At 48.8% G+C, this 15,553-nt stretch overlaps 1 protein-coding gene across 4 annotated transcripts; it reads right to left on the reverse strand.

Moving 5' to 3' along the window:
* Nucleotides 1–8,629: 8,629 nt before the first annotated feature.
* EOMES (eomesodermin) lies at nucleotides 8,630–15,113 on the reverse strand. Of its 4 annotated transcripts, none has more exons than XM_022564928.3 (6): nucleotides 13,869–15,113; nucleotides 12,723–12,877; nucleotides 11,959–12,080; nucleotides 11,383–11,565; nucleotides 11,230–11,291; nucleotides 8,630–10,417 (listed from the first exon to the last, which is right to left on the reverse strand). In XM_022564928.3, the coding sequence occupies exons 1-6, from the start codon at nucleotides 14,741–14,743 to the stop codon at nucleotides 9,736–9,738; spliced, it is 2,079 nt and encodes a 692-aa protein (XP_022420636.1). In that variant the 5' UTR covers nucleotides 14,744–15,113; the 3' UTR covers nucleotides 8,630–9,735. The 4 variants fall into 4 exon arrangements, with proteins under 4 accessions (XP_022420636.1, XP_022420637.1, XP_022420634.1 ...); XM_022564929.3 differs by having other exon boundaries at nucleotides 11,383–11,541; nucleotides 13,869–15,110; XM_022564926.3 differs by having other exon boundaries at nucleotides 8,630–10,474; nucleotides 13,869–15,110.
* Between the last annotated feature and the right edge of the window lie 440 nt (nucleotides 15,114–15,553).

The raw sequence follows: 15,553 nt of genomic DNA on the forward strand, positions 1-15,553 counted from the left end.
GTCCCATGATGCTGACTTCTATGGCTGCATCCACAGACTTCCTGGCCCTCTGGCTTCCTGTTGAGTTCAGCCAATCAGAGGCACTGGAAGGGAAGTAGAAGTTGGAAGGAAAGTCTGGCTTCCTATTTTCTGGCTGACTACAGGTTGGCCAAATCCTTCTTCAAAAGGCTGTAGCTTTTGGCAAATGCTTGTCCATACTTATCCATCCTTATCTATACTGTTCTCTCTCTGGGTTCCAGTGACTCTGCCTAAGTGCAAGGGGCTAGGAAACATAGAGAAACCAGTGGAATACTTGGTAGACATTATTGCCCCAACTACAGAGACTCCAGCAAGAACCTTAATTCCTCAGTACCAGGCTAAGATGTGACTCACAAGTTGTTTCCTAAAACTCCAATGGGAAAGAGGGCATGATAGAATTCTGGAATACTTGCTTTCCCCTTTCCCAATGAGTTTTTGCTTGTTTTTGTTTTTCTGAAAGGGAAAGAGGGATGGGAGGGAATCATTTTTGAGGCACCACCCCCAGATTAAGGTGTAATTGTATTCTTAGAGACTCTCTTCTGTTTGCATCCTTTCAGAAGAGTATTTCATTAGTATGCTTAGAAGCACCGCCCTCGGTCTGGTCTATTTACACAAATTGTTTTGACAGCTCTGAGCAGAAGGGTCCCTAAAGGAAATATTAGATACCACCATATCATTTTATTCTAATCATATTTTTCACTCTCTCTGATCTCAGTTTAATAGTATTCAGCCCTGGAGCACAAATACACATTCCTGCATACATGCATGTATGTGCATTTTTGTACACTAACTCAACCTGTGTTTCTCTGTGCTTTTCTGCAACAGCTATGTGGTCTCTACCTGCAGGCTTCTAAATATTTAGTGATGAGCATAATCTACTTAGTTGGTTAATTAGATCAACAATCACTTTGTTGAAAAGGTGGTGCACAGGAAAAAAACTGGAATCCTGGAAGAAGTAAAATGTCAAAGAACATTCTTGGATTTTAGATTTATAATATAACGATAAAACCCACCTACCAAGATTAAGAGAAGCAACAGAGGGCTTCCCTGGTGGCGCAGTAGTTGAGAGTCCGCCTGCTGATGCAGGGGACGTGGGTTTGTGCCCTGGTCCGGGAAGATCCCACATGCCGCGGAGTGGCTAGGCCCGTGAGCTATGGCTGCTGAGCCTGCGGGTCCGGAGCTTGTGCTCTGCAACGGGAGAGGCCACAACAGTGAGAGGCCCGCGTACCGCAAATAAAAAAAAAAAGAAAAGAAAAGCAACAGATATGTAGGGTAAATTCACTACCCCAGAGTTGAGTATAGGTCAAAGTGCAAGAAGAAATAGACACAAGTCCATGACAGGCTTATATTTTAGAAAAAAATAAAGAAGAAAGATTAATCATTGATTCATTTAGATCTCAAATATTGTTCATTTCAAATATTGTTCTGAAAAACAACAGAAAAAATAATTTAAAACTATGCTCTAGAATTTAATGTTTTCATGACTAAATAAATATTTCACATGGCTCTGAAACATTTTATGTTTAAAGTATAGGGTCTGCACTCTGGTTTCTCTTCAGATCATATAAATCTTCCACCTTTTAAAGTATAGGGTCCACCACCCCGTGGTATGCTGCAGAGCCAACAGACTCCTCAGGGGGCATGGCAGCCAACGAAGGCTCTGCCTCTGTGTTGTGGTGTGCACAGAGCTACACCCCACTGAGGTATCTCTCAGATCTCCCATTCAGGGACTCAAAGGCTGAGGAGAAGGCCAGTTTCCCAGGACATTAAAATTGGGACATTCCATGAAGAAATGGTGACCACCAAAGACAAACTGTTTCAGCCAACATTCTGACTGCCTGGTGGCCTGTGGATGGGGAAGGGGACAGGAGCATAGTAATGCATCTACAGGTTAAATCTATCCTTGTTATTCATAGAATTACCTTGATATTCTCAGTCACCAATTTCATCTCAATTCCAGGAGTTCTGGGCTGTGAACTGTGGATAGTAACCCGCAGTTCCATGGACTCTCCCCCACCTATTCCCTTCCCCAGATCCCCTCCCCAGACGTTCCTTCCCCTCCAAACTCCGTGATAAGAAACCAATTCTCCTTACTTATGGACGAAATCATCTCCTCCCCATAGCAACCACTAAACCATTTGGTAGTCCTTTTCACTTATGATTTCCAAATGATGCTTATCAATCCTGGAAATATATTTTTAAGGAGATTAGGAGATTGATAATTTGCCCTGGAGTAGAAAAACAAATAGAAACACACTTTATCACTTTGTTATGCACTGGTTTAATGTGATTTCTTAGCAATCTGTGTGTAGCAAACTGTTTCAATAAACGTGGATCATCTGCTAAATCTTATCAATTAATGTACTTTGTCCATCTTCTTACTTGTTTTTCTATGACCCATGTTCCCCAGAGAGCTACAGCTACTTTCCTGTGGTAATATATAAAGAGAAGAGACCTCGGATTTTTGGTTCACTCTGTTTAATGTCACAATCAAAGTGTCGTTGGGACTCACTAGCTTGAAGAGATATCTGCACCCCCACTTTCATTGCGGCATCATTCACACCAGCCAAAATATGCAAACAACCAGCCTAAGTGCCCATCCATGGGGGAATGGATACATGAAAATTGGCATATATACAATTTAGCCATAAAAAAGAAGGAAATCCTGCCTTTTGCAACAACATGAATGGACCTTGCGGGCATTATACATTTAAAAAAATATTATTTTATATTGGAGTATAGTTGATTAACAATGTTGTGTTAGTTTCAGGTGTACAGCAAAGTGAATCAGTTATACATATACATGTATCTATTCTTTTTCAAATTCTTTTCCCATTTAGGTTATTACAGATTATTGAGCAGAGTTCCCTGTGCATTACAGTAGGTCTTTGTTGGTTATCTATTATAAATATAGCAGTGTGTACATGTCAATCCCAAACTCCCAATCCATCCCTCCCGCTCTCCCCCCTGGTAACCAGAAGTTCATTCTCTAAGTCTGTGAGTCTGTTCCTGTTTTATAAATAAGTTCCTTTGTATCATTTTTTTTAGATTCCACATGTAAGTGATATCATATATTTGTCTTTCTCTATCTGACTTACTTCACTTAGTATGATCCTCTCCAGGTCCATCCATGTTGCTGCAAATGGCATTATTTCATTCTTTGTAATGGCTGAGTAATATTCCATTGTATATGTGCACCACATCTTCTTTATCCATTCCTCTGTTTATGGACATTTAGATTGTTTCCATGTCTTGGCTTTTGTGAATAGTGCTGCTATGAACATTGGGATGCATTATCCTTTCAAACCATGTTTTTCTCCAGATATATGGCAGGCATATCTTAAGTCAGACAGAGAAGGACAAATACTGTATGATCTTACTTATATGTAGATCTAAAAAGCAAAACTCACAGAAATAAAGAAAAGAATGATGTTTGCCAAGGGCTGGCGGGGGGGTGAGGGAAATGGTCAAAGGGTACAAGGTTATAAAGGGTTCAGTTATAAGATGAATAAGCTCTGGGGATTCAGTGTATGGCATAGTGACTATAGCTAACAATACTCTATTATATACTTGAAAGTTACTAAACAGTAGATCTTAAATGTTCTCACCACACACACAAAAGTAGTAATTATGTGATGTGATAGACATGCTAACTAACTTTATTGTGGTAATCATCTTTCAATATGTTCATGGAACAAATCATCAGGCTGTACAAGTTAAACATACCCAGTGTTATATGTCAATTATATCTCAGTAAAGCTAGGGGAAAAAACACATGTTCGAAAAAAACCGAAGTGCCATTGAGTAAAACTTTCTCCTGCATATGTAATAATAGCTGTACTGAAATTTACCTCCTTTGTCAAATCTTCAATGAAAAAATGGACCCGGTGAACATCATCAGTGGACAATAGCAGGCCCAAGGAGAAACAATCCAGATGTGAAGTGTCTCCTGGTAGAATAGACGACTGATGAGATAAAATAGAATTTTAATCAAATGAAGTTTTCATACCTAGTTACCATTTTGTTGGAAATACAAGGGTCAGAGGACCATGTTATCACCACAGGAATGCAATCAGAAAAATCCAGAACCTGGAAAACTAGACAGAATAAATGCTCAGACTTCTTCAATAAATGGCGAGGAAAAATAAAAGAGGGAAGACTTCTAAATTAAGAGAATTAAGATAATCAACTAGATGTGTGAGACTTTTTTGGACCCTGATTCAAACAAACCAACTGTAAAAAACAAACAAGAGGAACAACAAAAACTTATGAGCCAATCAGGGAAACAAGCCTGGATATTTCATATTATGAAGAGATTACTGTTGATTCTATAGGTGTAAGATATATATATATTCCTTATTTTTAGGGCTATGTATGGAAATAATTGTGGATTAGATGACGGGATTTCTGGGCTTTGTGGTAGAGAGGATGGGTAGGGATTTACAGGATGAAACAGGAGCAGCGTGAATTGATTTTTGGTGTAGCTGGAAGACAGATACATGGGGGTTCACTGCTCTCTACTTTCGTGTATGTTTGCAATTGTCCGTAATTATTTTTGAGTTAATTTAAAAAATCTTTCAAACAACAAGGTCCTGTATAGCACAGGGAACTACATCCAATCTCCTGGGACAAACCATAATGGAAAAAAATATTAAAAAAGAATGTATATATGTGTATAGCTGAGTCAATTTGCTGTACAGCAGAAATTAGCACAACACTGTAAATCAACTATAGTTCTATAAAAATTTAAAAATCCTACAGAAAAAAATCTTTCATTTGCAATGCACTTGTGTTTGTCACTACATATCATGTTATAAAATTAGTAATTAATTATGCCTACTAATACTCGGAGCTACTCAACGGTTTGCAAAGCAGTTAAGTTCATTCTCTCCTCCCTCGCCCCGGATGGTATTCAGCGAGGCAGGCGTCGTTCGAATCCTCACTTCACAGATGAGCCAAGGCAGCTAGTTAGCAGTGGCACAGGCCTAGACTTTAAAGTCCTCCAACCTCAAATTCCGGGCTCCTCCCCCCAAACCAAGGGGAAGTGGGATGCGGGATGCAGAAGCGGCAGCGCCTGTAGCGAGGCCCTGCTCGGCTGGGAGAGCTTTACTTGCCGCGGCCGCCAGATGGCGAAGGCTGCCCACCGCCCGGACCCCTCAGCTTCCTCGAAACCGCTGCAGGAGCCACCGCCAAGAGCGCGGCGCCAACAGTGCGAGGAAATCTGGTCCAGCCTGGGGTTACAGAAGTTCCTGTGCGCGCCCTGCTGCCTTCGCGAGAACTTCTAGAAGGACGCTAAGGACTTTTTAGGGAGACGGGAAAAATTTAAATGGCCGGGGGTGGGGTGGATGTTCACATTCTGCTGCCCCAAATAAGCAGAGATCCGGCGCTTCGGGGTCGGCCAGAAGTCCATCAGAAGTCGCGCACTTTAGGGACCAGCTCCGAGGGCCTGCTCCGTGTCTGGCGCAGCAATATCCTTCCCTCGGTGACTCGATGCGTTCTCGGCAACACGCAAAGGACTCCTAGGGCCGAAGGAGAAAGGGGGAGAGGGGGGAGGGGTCTCCAGAAGTTTACTTCTTTTAAGCTGTAATAAGGAGAAATTCAGTGACCACCAAGATCAGAGTCCCCATCATGTTAAAAAAAAAAATGTCGTAGCTTCAGGCTGCCCACCAACCGCTCAGCTCACGGGCGGGGAAGGAAATCCAGCTCCTGCGGGTTCGGGCTGGCGGAACCCATGAGAACGCCAAGTGCAGGCGCTGCGCCCAGGCGTCCGCGAAGCGCAGGAGGGACTCCGACCCCGACGAAGACCGGCGCAGGTGGACGGATTCCGCGGGTTCGAGTATCCCGGGGGCTAGACTGGCGGAATTCGTGCACTCGAAAGCTTAAACCCGAGGGATGGGGAGTTCACATAAGGGGACTCGATCAGGCCCACCAACAGAGTTTTGCAAATTGCCTTTTAAAAGTGCTTCCCGATGATGCCGAAATCTCCGCGCGGTGAAAAGCCAAACTCTAGGAGCCGGCTGGCAGCTGGGCGGGGGGACATCGTGGCGCGAGCGGGGAAGGGGAAGCGTCCAGGCCAGTGGAAAATGAGTGATTTTAATTTTTGTCCTCACTGGAGGCTCAATTTTGATTAGAGGCAGGAGGGAATTTTTTTTATTTCGGAGCGTTTGCATAATACCTGCGGAATTAAAAACAACAACGAGAACAAAAGAATAAACAACAACAACAAAAAACGGGCATCGTACCCACCCCCACCTTGTTTGGTTCAGAAAGAAGGAAGAGCCTGCAGAGGAAAGGGAGGACCGTGAGTCTGCCTTTACCCCCAGGTTTAAAGTTAATCAGAGGCGGCTGGAAAGGAAGGAGCCTGGACCAAAAGCTGATCTGGAGCCTTGAAACTCCCCTTTGAAGAGTGGGGATGTGCGTTGTCACAGACTCCGAGCGGGCTCCAAGCCCCGGCCCTGGTTTACAGACTGAGAGTTTGACTGCACCTTCCCCTCTTCCCCTATTTCTTTCCAGATTCTTCTTGCCTTTCCCAGTGGGTGGCTCCCCACCCCACCCCCCAGGATAGCTACCCCGCACCCCAGCGCTTCTGGGCTTCAGCACCCTGGAGGAGGAATCCCGGGGCAGCGAGGAGCGAACTCGTGCCGAGGCCGAGTGGGGGGCGGGGAAGGTCCCGCTCCGAGTTCTCCCCAAAGCAGAAAAGACTTCCTGGGGCTACGAGTGGAAGGCTGTTTTGTTTGCCTTCCTTTTAAAAACTCGGACAACCAAAAAGTGTTTGGCGATGTAAAGGACACGCGTGGAAAATGACAATAGTATTTCCAAGTCAGAGTCGTGTCCTTCTTGCACTTCTTTTTCCCCTTTCGTTGCAATTTGTCTAATTGCATATTTCTGTTTGGGGCTAGAACGGAGGCGAACCAACGACCCCCCCCAAGCCGGTGCTCCCCCACCCAGACAGCCCCCGCCCTCGCGCCCCAGCGCAGGGAACGCCGCCTGCGAGGGCGCAAACGCTGGGACTCCGGCGGAGAATGTAAACAGACGGGGCGCCGAGTCCTTGATCTTTATTTAAATAGAGCCTTGTTTATCGGTGTCATCCTAGGAGGATTAATTAGATACATCTCTTCACAATTTGGTGTCTGACACTCCATCTTAGGAATGCCTTATCACAAGGTGTTAATTGGGGCCACTCAGCCACTTACGTTTCTATTAAACACTGTGAGGGACTTTTCACAAGTACCAAGTTCTTTTTACTGTACGGTGCAAAAATATACAGGACTGGAAATAGACTGGGGCCAGTGTCTGCTTTATCCCGGAGGTGATTAGCATTTGCAGTCTTTCTAGAGGGCAGAAAAGGAGAACACCGTTTCGAAATTCCATCGCATCTCCCAATACGCTCGGGTTCCTTGGGGTTGGGGCGGGGGGCGGGCAGACCGGGTTAGGGGTGTCCTAGTCCTCCTCCCCCAGTCTGAGTCTGTCATCCACAATAAACACACATTAACCAAATTTCAAGGCTTTCGCTTCCAGCTCCAGTAAAATTCGGGGCGGTTTGGGCAAAGTGTTTTCAACAGGCATCGTCGGTGACGCGGGTCTAGAGTCCGAGACCCCAAGGTCACAGGCGGCGCGAGAAGGACTCGGAACCGGGAAGGGCAGTGGGAACTGGAAACCGCGGAGAAGCGAGGTGCGAGCTTTCGGCGGCCTTAATTGGGCGCAGAAGGGGAGGAGGGCCGGGGCGATCGCTCGCCTCCCAGAACTAATCCTCTTAGCAGCTGCATTTCCGCGCCACGCAGTTAGCAGTATGACACTCCCGGCCAGACCTTTACCCCGGGAGCGTCGGGAGGGGGCTGGAAAGGATTGCAAGCCGGGCCAGAAGCCGTCTGCAGATAAGCGCGGCGGGATGTCTGGCAGGGGGACAAAGGGCCCTTCGCCGCACTCCTTGGTTTAACTCTTCCGAGGGCCCAGGCCCCTCCCGCGGATTGAGAGCCGAAAAAGTGGAGCTAAAAGCTAGGCAACCGGTTCCCCGGCCGCTGCTCGCACAGCTGCGTTGCGCTCCCGCCGCATCCCCAGCGGCCCGGACCGCAGCTGCCCCCGCGGCGGCGCCCGGGGCTCCGGGAAGAAGGAAGCCGCAGGTGGCAGCGGGGGTGGGGGCGGCCCGCTCCCGCTTGGCCTCAGGGATCCGGAACTCGTGGGCGCCCAGAGGGCCGCGAGGGTGCCCGGGGAGCCCATGTGGATCCGGGGATGGGAGACCCCAAGGAGGTCTAGGAGAGGCCCGGACGCCAAGGGCTGGGGGTGGAGGTTTCCTAGGCCCATATCAAGCCTGCTGTGGGCAATCTTGCATCTCGGCAGCAAACCTCCTCCCCCTCCCCAGCTCCAATCCCCATTGTCCAGACTTCCCAGTGCGGTGAGGAAATAACCCCATTCATCTACAAGGAAAAAAGATAAACAAGAGCATCCCCACCCCCTCAACGAAGACACTGTCCACTTAAGAGATTCTAGTGGTGGGCGGGGGGAGTGGGTTGGTGGGACAGGGTTCCTGCTGGAGGAGGGTGGAGGAAGAAGCAAACTAAGATTTTTGAAACAAAGATGAAAACCCATAGTACAGAAGACAGGGCTATGCCTGTTCCCTTAATGAACCACATTTATTAAAAATGACTATGACTGTACATAAAAATCCAAGGTCTCTAGAAAGCCTATAGGAGCTGGGGCGTCAGGTTTCTGTTTCCTCACATCACCAAGTTGGGAAGTGGGGGTGGCGGAGGAAGAGGATGACATGGGGGTTTTCCTTAGCACGTTTCAAGTTAGTACAGTAGCTGAATACATTCTTAACTAAGAAGTAAACAGAATATTCCCATATGTTGTGGGGATGACGAAACTTCCCCTGCTCCTGCAGCTGTGGTCCGGTGAATTGCAAATTCTTTACAAAGCCAAAGCACCAATTTTACATAATCTCGTATACCTACGTAGACTATTTGTACAGTATTTTCCACATTATTCTACAGTGTATCTAAGCACACAACTGTACACTTTAAAATTCTCCATTTTTGTTTGTTTGTTTTCTGGTGCCCCCCTCCCTTGCTGTCTCCTAAGTCCTACAAGCCACCCAGGCACACAGCAGAGGCCTAGAACATGAGGCGATCCTGGACTAGGGCAAACATGGCTTGTTTCAAAAGCCTGGGAAGAATCAAAGTCAGGTCAAACCAGCACCTTCACAAAGTTCTTGCCTCCCAGGCCTAACATCTTTTGTCCCTAGCAGGAAGTTAACAGCAAAAGTCCCTTGTTGAAGGTTAAGGCCCACCCTTCTATTCCAGAAGCAAAACATCTTACCACTCTGGGCTTCTATTTGCTTACAGATTTACAAATAAAAATGAGAACCAAAGCTTTCAACACCTTTGATGGCACTAGGCACTCAATCTTCACAGCCCAGTTCTTTGAATGTCTAGTGTCTCCAATAAATAAATCCATAACTTTGAATCACCTTCAAATTTAAAAACACTTGAAAGTCCTCCATTAATTTTATTAAAAAAGAAAAAAATGCTAGGCTTGTTTCAGTTACCTGAAGCAATCAAAAAGCTTTGGCACCTTCTTTTAGAGAATTGCACAAAACGGGATGCATCAGGGTGGAAGGCAAACGTCTTTTTGGCAACCTAGACAAAGAAGACAACAAAAAAACACCACCAAGTCCATCGGCAAAAAGTTAGCTCATTTTGACGAGGTTAAAATGACTCTTTAGGGAGTCGTGTAAAAAGCGTAATACCCCCCCATGCCTTTTGAGGTGTCTTTACTGTGCTCTTCAGCATTGATATCCTCGCACTTCATGGAGGGAGAATTTTCATTGCTGGAGGAGCTAGGAGACAGCCGCCTTCGCTTACAAGCACTGGTGTACACCCCTGAGTCACTGGAGTCAAGAGACTTGATGGACGGGGGTGTCTCTATCCAAGAAGAGCTAATTTCTTCTTTGACTTTCTCCTTGGAGAGCTGATCTTCAGAGAACACAGGGGGGCTTGTTCTGGAGGTCCATGGGAGTCCAGCTGCCACCTTCCTTTGATAAGAACCTCTACCTCCCCACCCTGCCATTGCAGGGAAGGTGGGGTCGGGGTAATACCCCAGGGCATGGGATGTCTGGAGGGGCAAGGATTTAATACCATATGGGAGCAAGGTGCTGGAAGTATATTCAGACTCATAGGAACCGATGTCTAGTTTGTTGGTCCCAGGTTGCTGGACGGGTGTGACAAGCCATCGCTGGGGAGGGTTGGCCACCTCTTCGCTCTGTTGGGGTGAAAGGAGGCCGTTGGTCTGTGGCACGGTTCTCTCGCCATTATAATATCGGGCTTGAGGTAAAGTGTTGACAAAGGGCTCCGGGAAGAAGGACTGAATGCCGTACCGACCTCCAGGGACAATCTGATGGGATCTAGGAGAATCCGTGGGAGATGGAGTTAACCTGTCATTTTCGGAAGCGGTGTACATGCTACAATATAAAGAGAAACACTTAAAAAAAAACCCTAGTGTTGTCCCCAAACAATCTACCTCCCAGAAATGAAGAAGGCTCTAGAGCAGGAGTGCTGGTCTGTTGAGTGGAGGGGTGGAGATAGTAGGGATGCACTTGCCCATTTTAGCTGGACTTCGCTCATTGCGGCCAAATTTCCCACCACGAAAGAAAAAGCTTCCTCCCGGGCATTAAGCATTTAAACTGTAGAAAATCCATCTTTGCAAGTCCTAGAACTTGGAATAACTTGGAGCAACTCTCCCTTCAGTGGTAGGGAAGGAATGCTGGCCATGGTGGGTAGAAATCCCAGATTTAAAAGGCATCTGTGGGGCCTTGCTCTTTGATGTTGTGAAAATGACATCCTCTTAGTGTCAGGTTTTTCTTATGTAAAAAAATGAGAGGGAATAATAATCCCTGCTCCTGAGAGAATAAAAAAAACTGGGATCAAATGGAAAGGAAGGCATATAAATGCAGATTATGAAAATTTCAAATCTCCACTCAAATGTTAAAAAAAAAACTCCTCATTTTTAATCCCTTAACATTTCTTTAGAAATGAACAAAACCCTTCTGTGAAAATTCTAAAGCAAGATTAGTCAAGGCCAAAAATATGCAAAAATAAAAATAGGCAAAAATCCCAACCGTGAAAGCTCTTCCTAGAATATGGTCTCAAGAAAGTGTCTGATTCGATATGTCTTGTTCAAAGATGACCAGGCAAGGAAAAATAAAGGTGCACTTACGAGTCATAGTTGTCCCTGAAGCCTTTTGCAAAGGGGTTGTGATCAATCTTTAGTTGAGTTATCTAGACAAGGGGGAAAAAAACAGTCACTGAGTGTTTTCTGTCTCACGCTGGACTGAGCTTCAGGGATTCTTGGGGACCATGGGGCACTCACATCGGTGTTTTGGTAGGCAGTCACTGCAATGAACTGCGTTTCTGAGAAGATGAAGGTCTGAGTCTTGGAGGGCTCGTTCAAGTCCTCCACGCCGTCTTCTGTGACTTCAACGATGTGCAGTCGTGGTTGGTACTTGTGTAAAGACTGTAAGACTATCATCTGCGAAGGGTACAGAGAAAAGAGCTGCCGGATCGAAAAAGTAAAGTCGATTTTGACAAATTCTGTATTTTGGAATGCCACTCCTGCTTGCTCCCCAGCAACAGCTAACTTTCTATTGCCATTTTTGAAACTTAACACATAGCTGGGTATGTGTGTTTAAATAAACACTCTTGCCTCTTGGTTTCCTAAGTCGCCGAAAGTTTTCAGTATTTCTGCTCCTAACAGTTAACTCACTGTTACTGAATTCCAGTAGGAAAAATAATAAATAAATAAAAATGAGAAAGGTCAAAAAAAAAAAAAGACCAGAAAGAGGCAAGCAACAGGTACCTGCAAATATTACAAATACAATGAAGAGTATGGAAACTCATTAGAAAAGAGATTCACAGCCAGAAGACACCACCTCCTCTGTCACCCTACCTGGGTGTTGTTGTTATTTGCGCCTTTGTTATTGGTGAGTTTTAATTTCCCAAAGGAAATCTCCTGTCTCATCCAGTGGGAACCAGTATTAGGAGACTCTGGGTGAACATACATTTTGTTGCCTAAGAGAAAGTGAAACAAAACACAAAACCCAAGCATAAAGGGCTGTTTGCAAATGGAGGTAGGGGAGGGGTATTTACTACCTATGGGCAAGATTTAAGAGCTAGATTTAGAACATGTCTCCCATCATTAGCAGTTTAAGAAGGCCAGTGGAGACCAACTAGACTCTACTGATTCCCCTCCCAGGGCCCCTGTGCTTCCAGCCTTCCTTGGACAAGGTAAAAATGGAACCAGTAGGCGATGCCTCTTGAAGGTTAACTTGGGGGCTTCTGAAGCTAGACAGGCAAGATCTGACGGAACGTGGTTGGATTTTTATGGTGAACTCAACCTTGGGGAGGCCTTTTCTCAAGTGAAGATTAGAATGCCAGATGCCCTTGCCACCTGGAGAGTTTACAGCAATTCCTTTCTCAAAGGTAGGGATGTGGAGGGAAGGGCTAGAGTAGGGTCATGGTTAAAATTCTATATACTAGTAGGCAAGAAGTCTGACTTAGCAATTCTCTCCCTTAATCAAACAATCAACACAAAGAAACTCCTAACACTTCCAGGCCCCGGATGTAGAGGGAGGGATTCGAGATTTAAATGTGTGGTGTCTTGAGTCGGGGGCTCCCGCCGATCCACCCTGCCCAGGCCCTTTCTCTCCTCACCCTGCATGTTATTGTCGGCTTTTCCGCAGGTCACCCATTTGCCCCCCTGGAAGCGCCAGTGGTTGGGGTCCGCCAGCACCACTTCTACGAACACGTTGTAGTGGGCGGTGGGATTGAGTCCATTTATGTTGAAACTCAAGAAAGGAAACATGCGTCTGTGCAAGGGAATAGAACCAGGAGATTTAAATCGGAACGCCCGGGCACAGGCCCACGCTTAGACGACATTTGGAAGTCTGCAGACGAACAGAATACCGGTAGAAAAGTGGCCCTCACTACGTAAAATGTTCTTGAGTTGGCAACTCTCGGAACGTCTCTTTTCTGAAATAATTTGCCCCAATCCCTGCCCTTCTGCACCACTCACTCAAGTTCTTGACCCTTTCAGATGCTCATTTATTTTCTTCCACGATGTTTAAAAATCATTATTTTTTACATGTACAAGTGCCAGAGAACATTAAATTGTTCTCGTTAAAAAAAAAAATTAGTTCTACTGTTAAGGCTAAAAGTCCCCTTGGGACGTCCCTCTCCCAGCACCCACCCCTCACTTTCCCCAGAAGTAACCACTGCCCGCAGTGGGATGTGTATCCGAACTTTCTCAGGCCTGGGACCCCAGCCCCTTCTGACTCCAGGGTCCGGCCTAACCTACTACCCGGACCAGCCCCCGTTGCCGGCGCTCTGGTCCTCGCGCTCGTCCCCCGGATGCGCCCCGCGGAGACCCTGGCGCCTAAAACTGCGGGAGCCCATGTCCTGTGCCCAGAGAGGGTAGCCACCCCTGGAGGCTTCCCGCATCCGCGGCTCCTCGCCCGCCTTCAGGGACCGGCGTACCGCCGGCCGGGCGTACCTAGGACATCCAGCTTTGTGGACAAGCCCCAGTTTCCATTTCTGTCTCCTCCTCGTCAGTCCAGGTGAGGGTGACGAGAAGGAAGGGGGGAAGCAGCCGTAGCCTTAGCGCCCTGCACAAACCGCCGGTGCGCGGACGGGAGGGACATCGGACTGGAGATGCGGAGTCCCTACTGGCTGCGCACGGAAACTCACTCTCCCAGCCAAGAGCGGAGCGGGCGGGCGGCGGTCCCCCATTCCCGGCCACCCTCAGGACTACACAGGTCCTCTCTGCCCCCGCGCTTCGGGGCCCCTCCGCGCTGCGCTCACCTGCCCTGTTTCGTAATGATCATCTCGGTTTGGTGGCGGTGGAATTTGAGCCACAGAGGCCGGTTGCACAGGTAGACGTGGGCGCGGAAGCCGGAGCCGGGAACCCCCAGGCCCCCCAGTCCTCCGCAGGAACCCGCGGCTGCTGCCCCGGAGTACGGCCCGTAGAGCGGAGCCCCCTGGCCGTACTGATAGGCGCCCGGGCCGCCTCCCCCGCCGCTGCCTCCCGCGCCGCCGCTCGCGCCTGCTCCCGGGCCGAACTGCGCCCTGCCGGGTGGGCACACGGCCGCGGGGATGCCGCCGGGGGGCAGCATGGAGCCGTAGGGGTAGCGCGCCCCGTTGGGAGCCGGGTACACAGATCCGTGGGGCGCCCCGGCAGCCGCCTGGTACGGAAACAGCGAGCAGGGCGCGGCCAGCTCGGAGCCCTGAGGCCCGGGGGACTGGAGGTAGTAGCGCTCCGAGCTCAAGCTGTCCATGGAGTAGCGCGCGCTGGCGGCGGCGGCCGCGGCTGCGGCAGCGGCGGCGGCGGCTGAGGGCAGCTCCTCCTCCCCGCAGGGGGAGCCCTTGCGGCCGTCCGGGGGCCCCGGCTTGGCCACGGCCGCGGTGCCGGCAAAGGCGTCCCCGGCGTCGGCGTCACTGAGCATGGCCGCGGGGGCCCCCGCACCGGCGGCTGCGGGCTCCCCGCTCCCTGCCTCACACGAGAGGCTGCCCGAGAACTTCTTGGGCGCTTTGTCTAAGTCCAGCCTCTGAGGCGAGGGGGCCGCTCCCGGGAGGTGGCCGGCGCTCCCGCCGCCACCACCTCGCGCCCCCTCCAGCGGGTAGAAGTGCGCGCCAGGCAGGTTCACCGAGCTCACCAAGAGCTGCTCCCCTAACTGCATGCTTTGCAGAGCGCAGACGGCAGCTGGCTGCTTCCTCTCCGGCCGCGGCCTGATTATAAAGGCAGGATGAGGGAGCCAGCGCCCTCTTCCGAGGGGAAGGTAACTTCCCCTTCCTCCTGTGCCGGGTTACCCACCTGGCGACACGCGGAGCGCTAAGGCGCGCACTCGCGCGTCCCGAACCCAGCGCCCTTTCCACAAGGAAAGGGCACTGAATTTGAAGGCAGGAGGCGAAAACTGACCGAGAAGCCCTCTCCTTTTCCTTCCGCGTCCCTTCTGCCTCTCTGCACCTCCACCCTCCTCTCCCGCACACACGGGAAGAAGAGGTCTTAGCTCTCTCTCCCCATCCACCCACCAGCGCTACTAGCCTTTCTGCCTTTCTCGACTGAAAAGCTATCGGTCAAGTTGACCACTTGGAAAGTTGCAGGCTGTCATTGGCTGCTTTATATATGTGAGGCCAGGGAGGGGCTTCGCGGCCCCACAGCCTCGGGACCCTCCTATTGGCTGGTGGAGGTGACAGTAATTCAATTAGGCATTTACTAATTGGATCCAGTAGCCTGCGACTTTCTTTTCCTTTAGCTTGATTTTGTTTCTTTTTCTTTTCTTTTTTCTTTCTTTCTTTCTTTCTTTCTTTTTTTTTTTTGAGACTCAGTCCTGCTGTGAGAATCAATCCCGGTGTCTGTATTTCGCTGGAATTTAGTGGAACAGGGTTTGAGGTCTCCGTAGCAGGGTCATCACAGCGCTCTGAGCCGGGGGATGCGAGGGCGGGAGCCGGTTCTAGAGGCCGGAGGTAGAAATGTTCTGCAAGCTGAC

The sequence above is a fragment of the Delphinapterus leucas genome, chromosome 10 (genome assembly GCF_059928025.1).
Source record: "Delphinapterus leucas isolate spDelLeu-1000000601 "Yukka" chromosome 10, BTC_Dleu_Yukka2, whole genome shotgun sequence".
Lineage (NCBI taxonomy): Eukaryota > Metazoa > Chordata > Mammalia > Artiodactyla > Monodontidae > Delphinapterus > Delphinapterus leucas.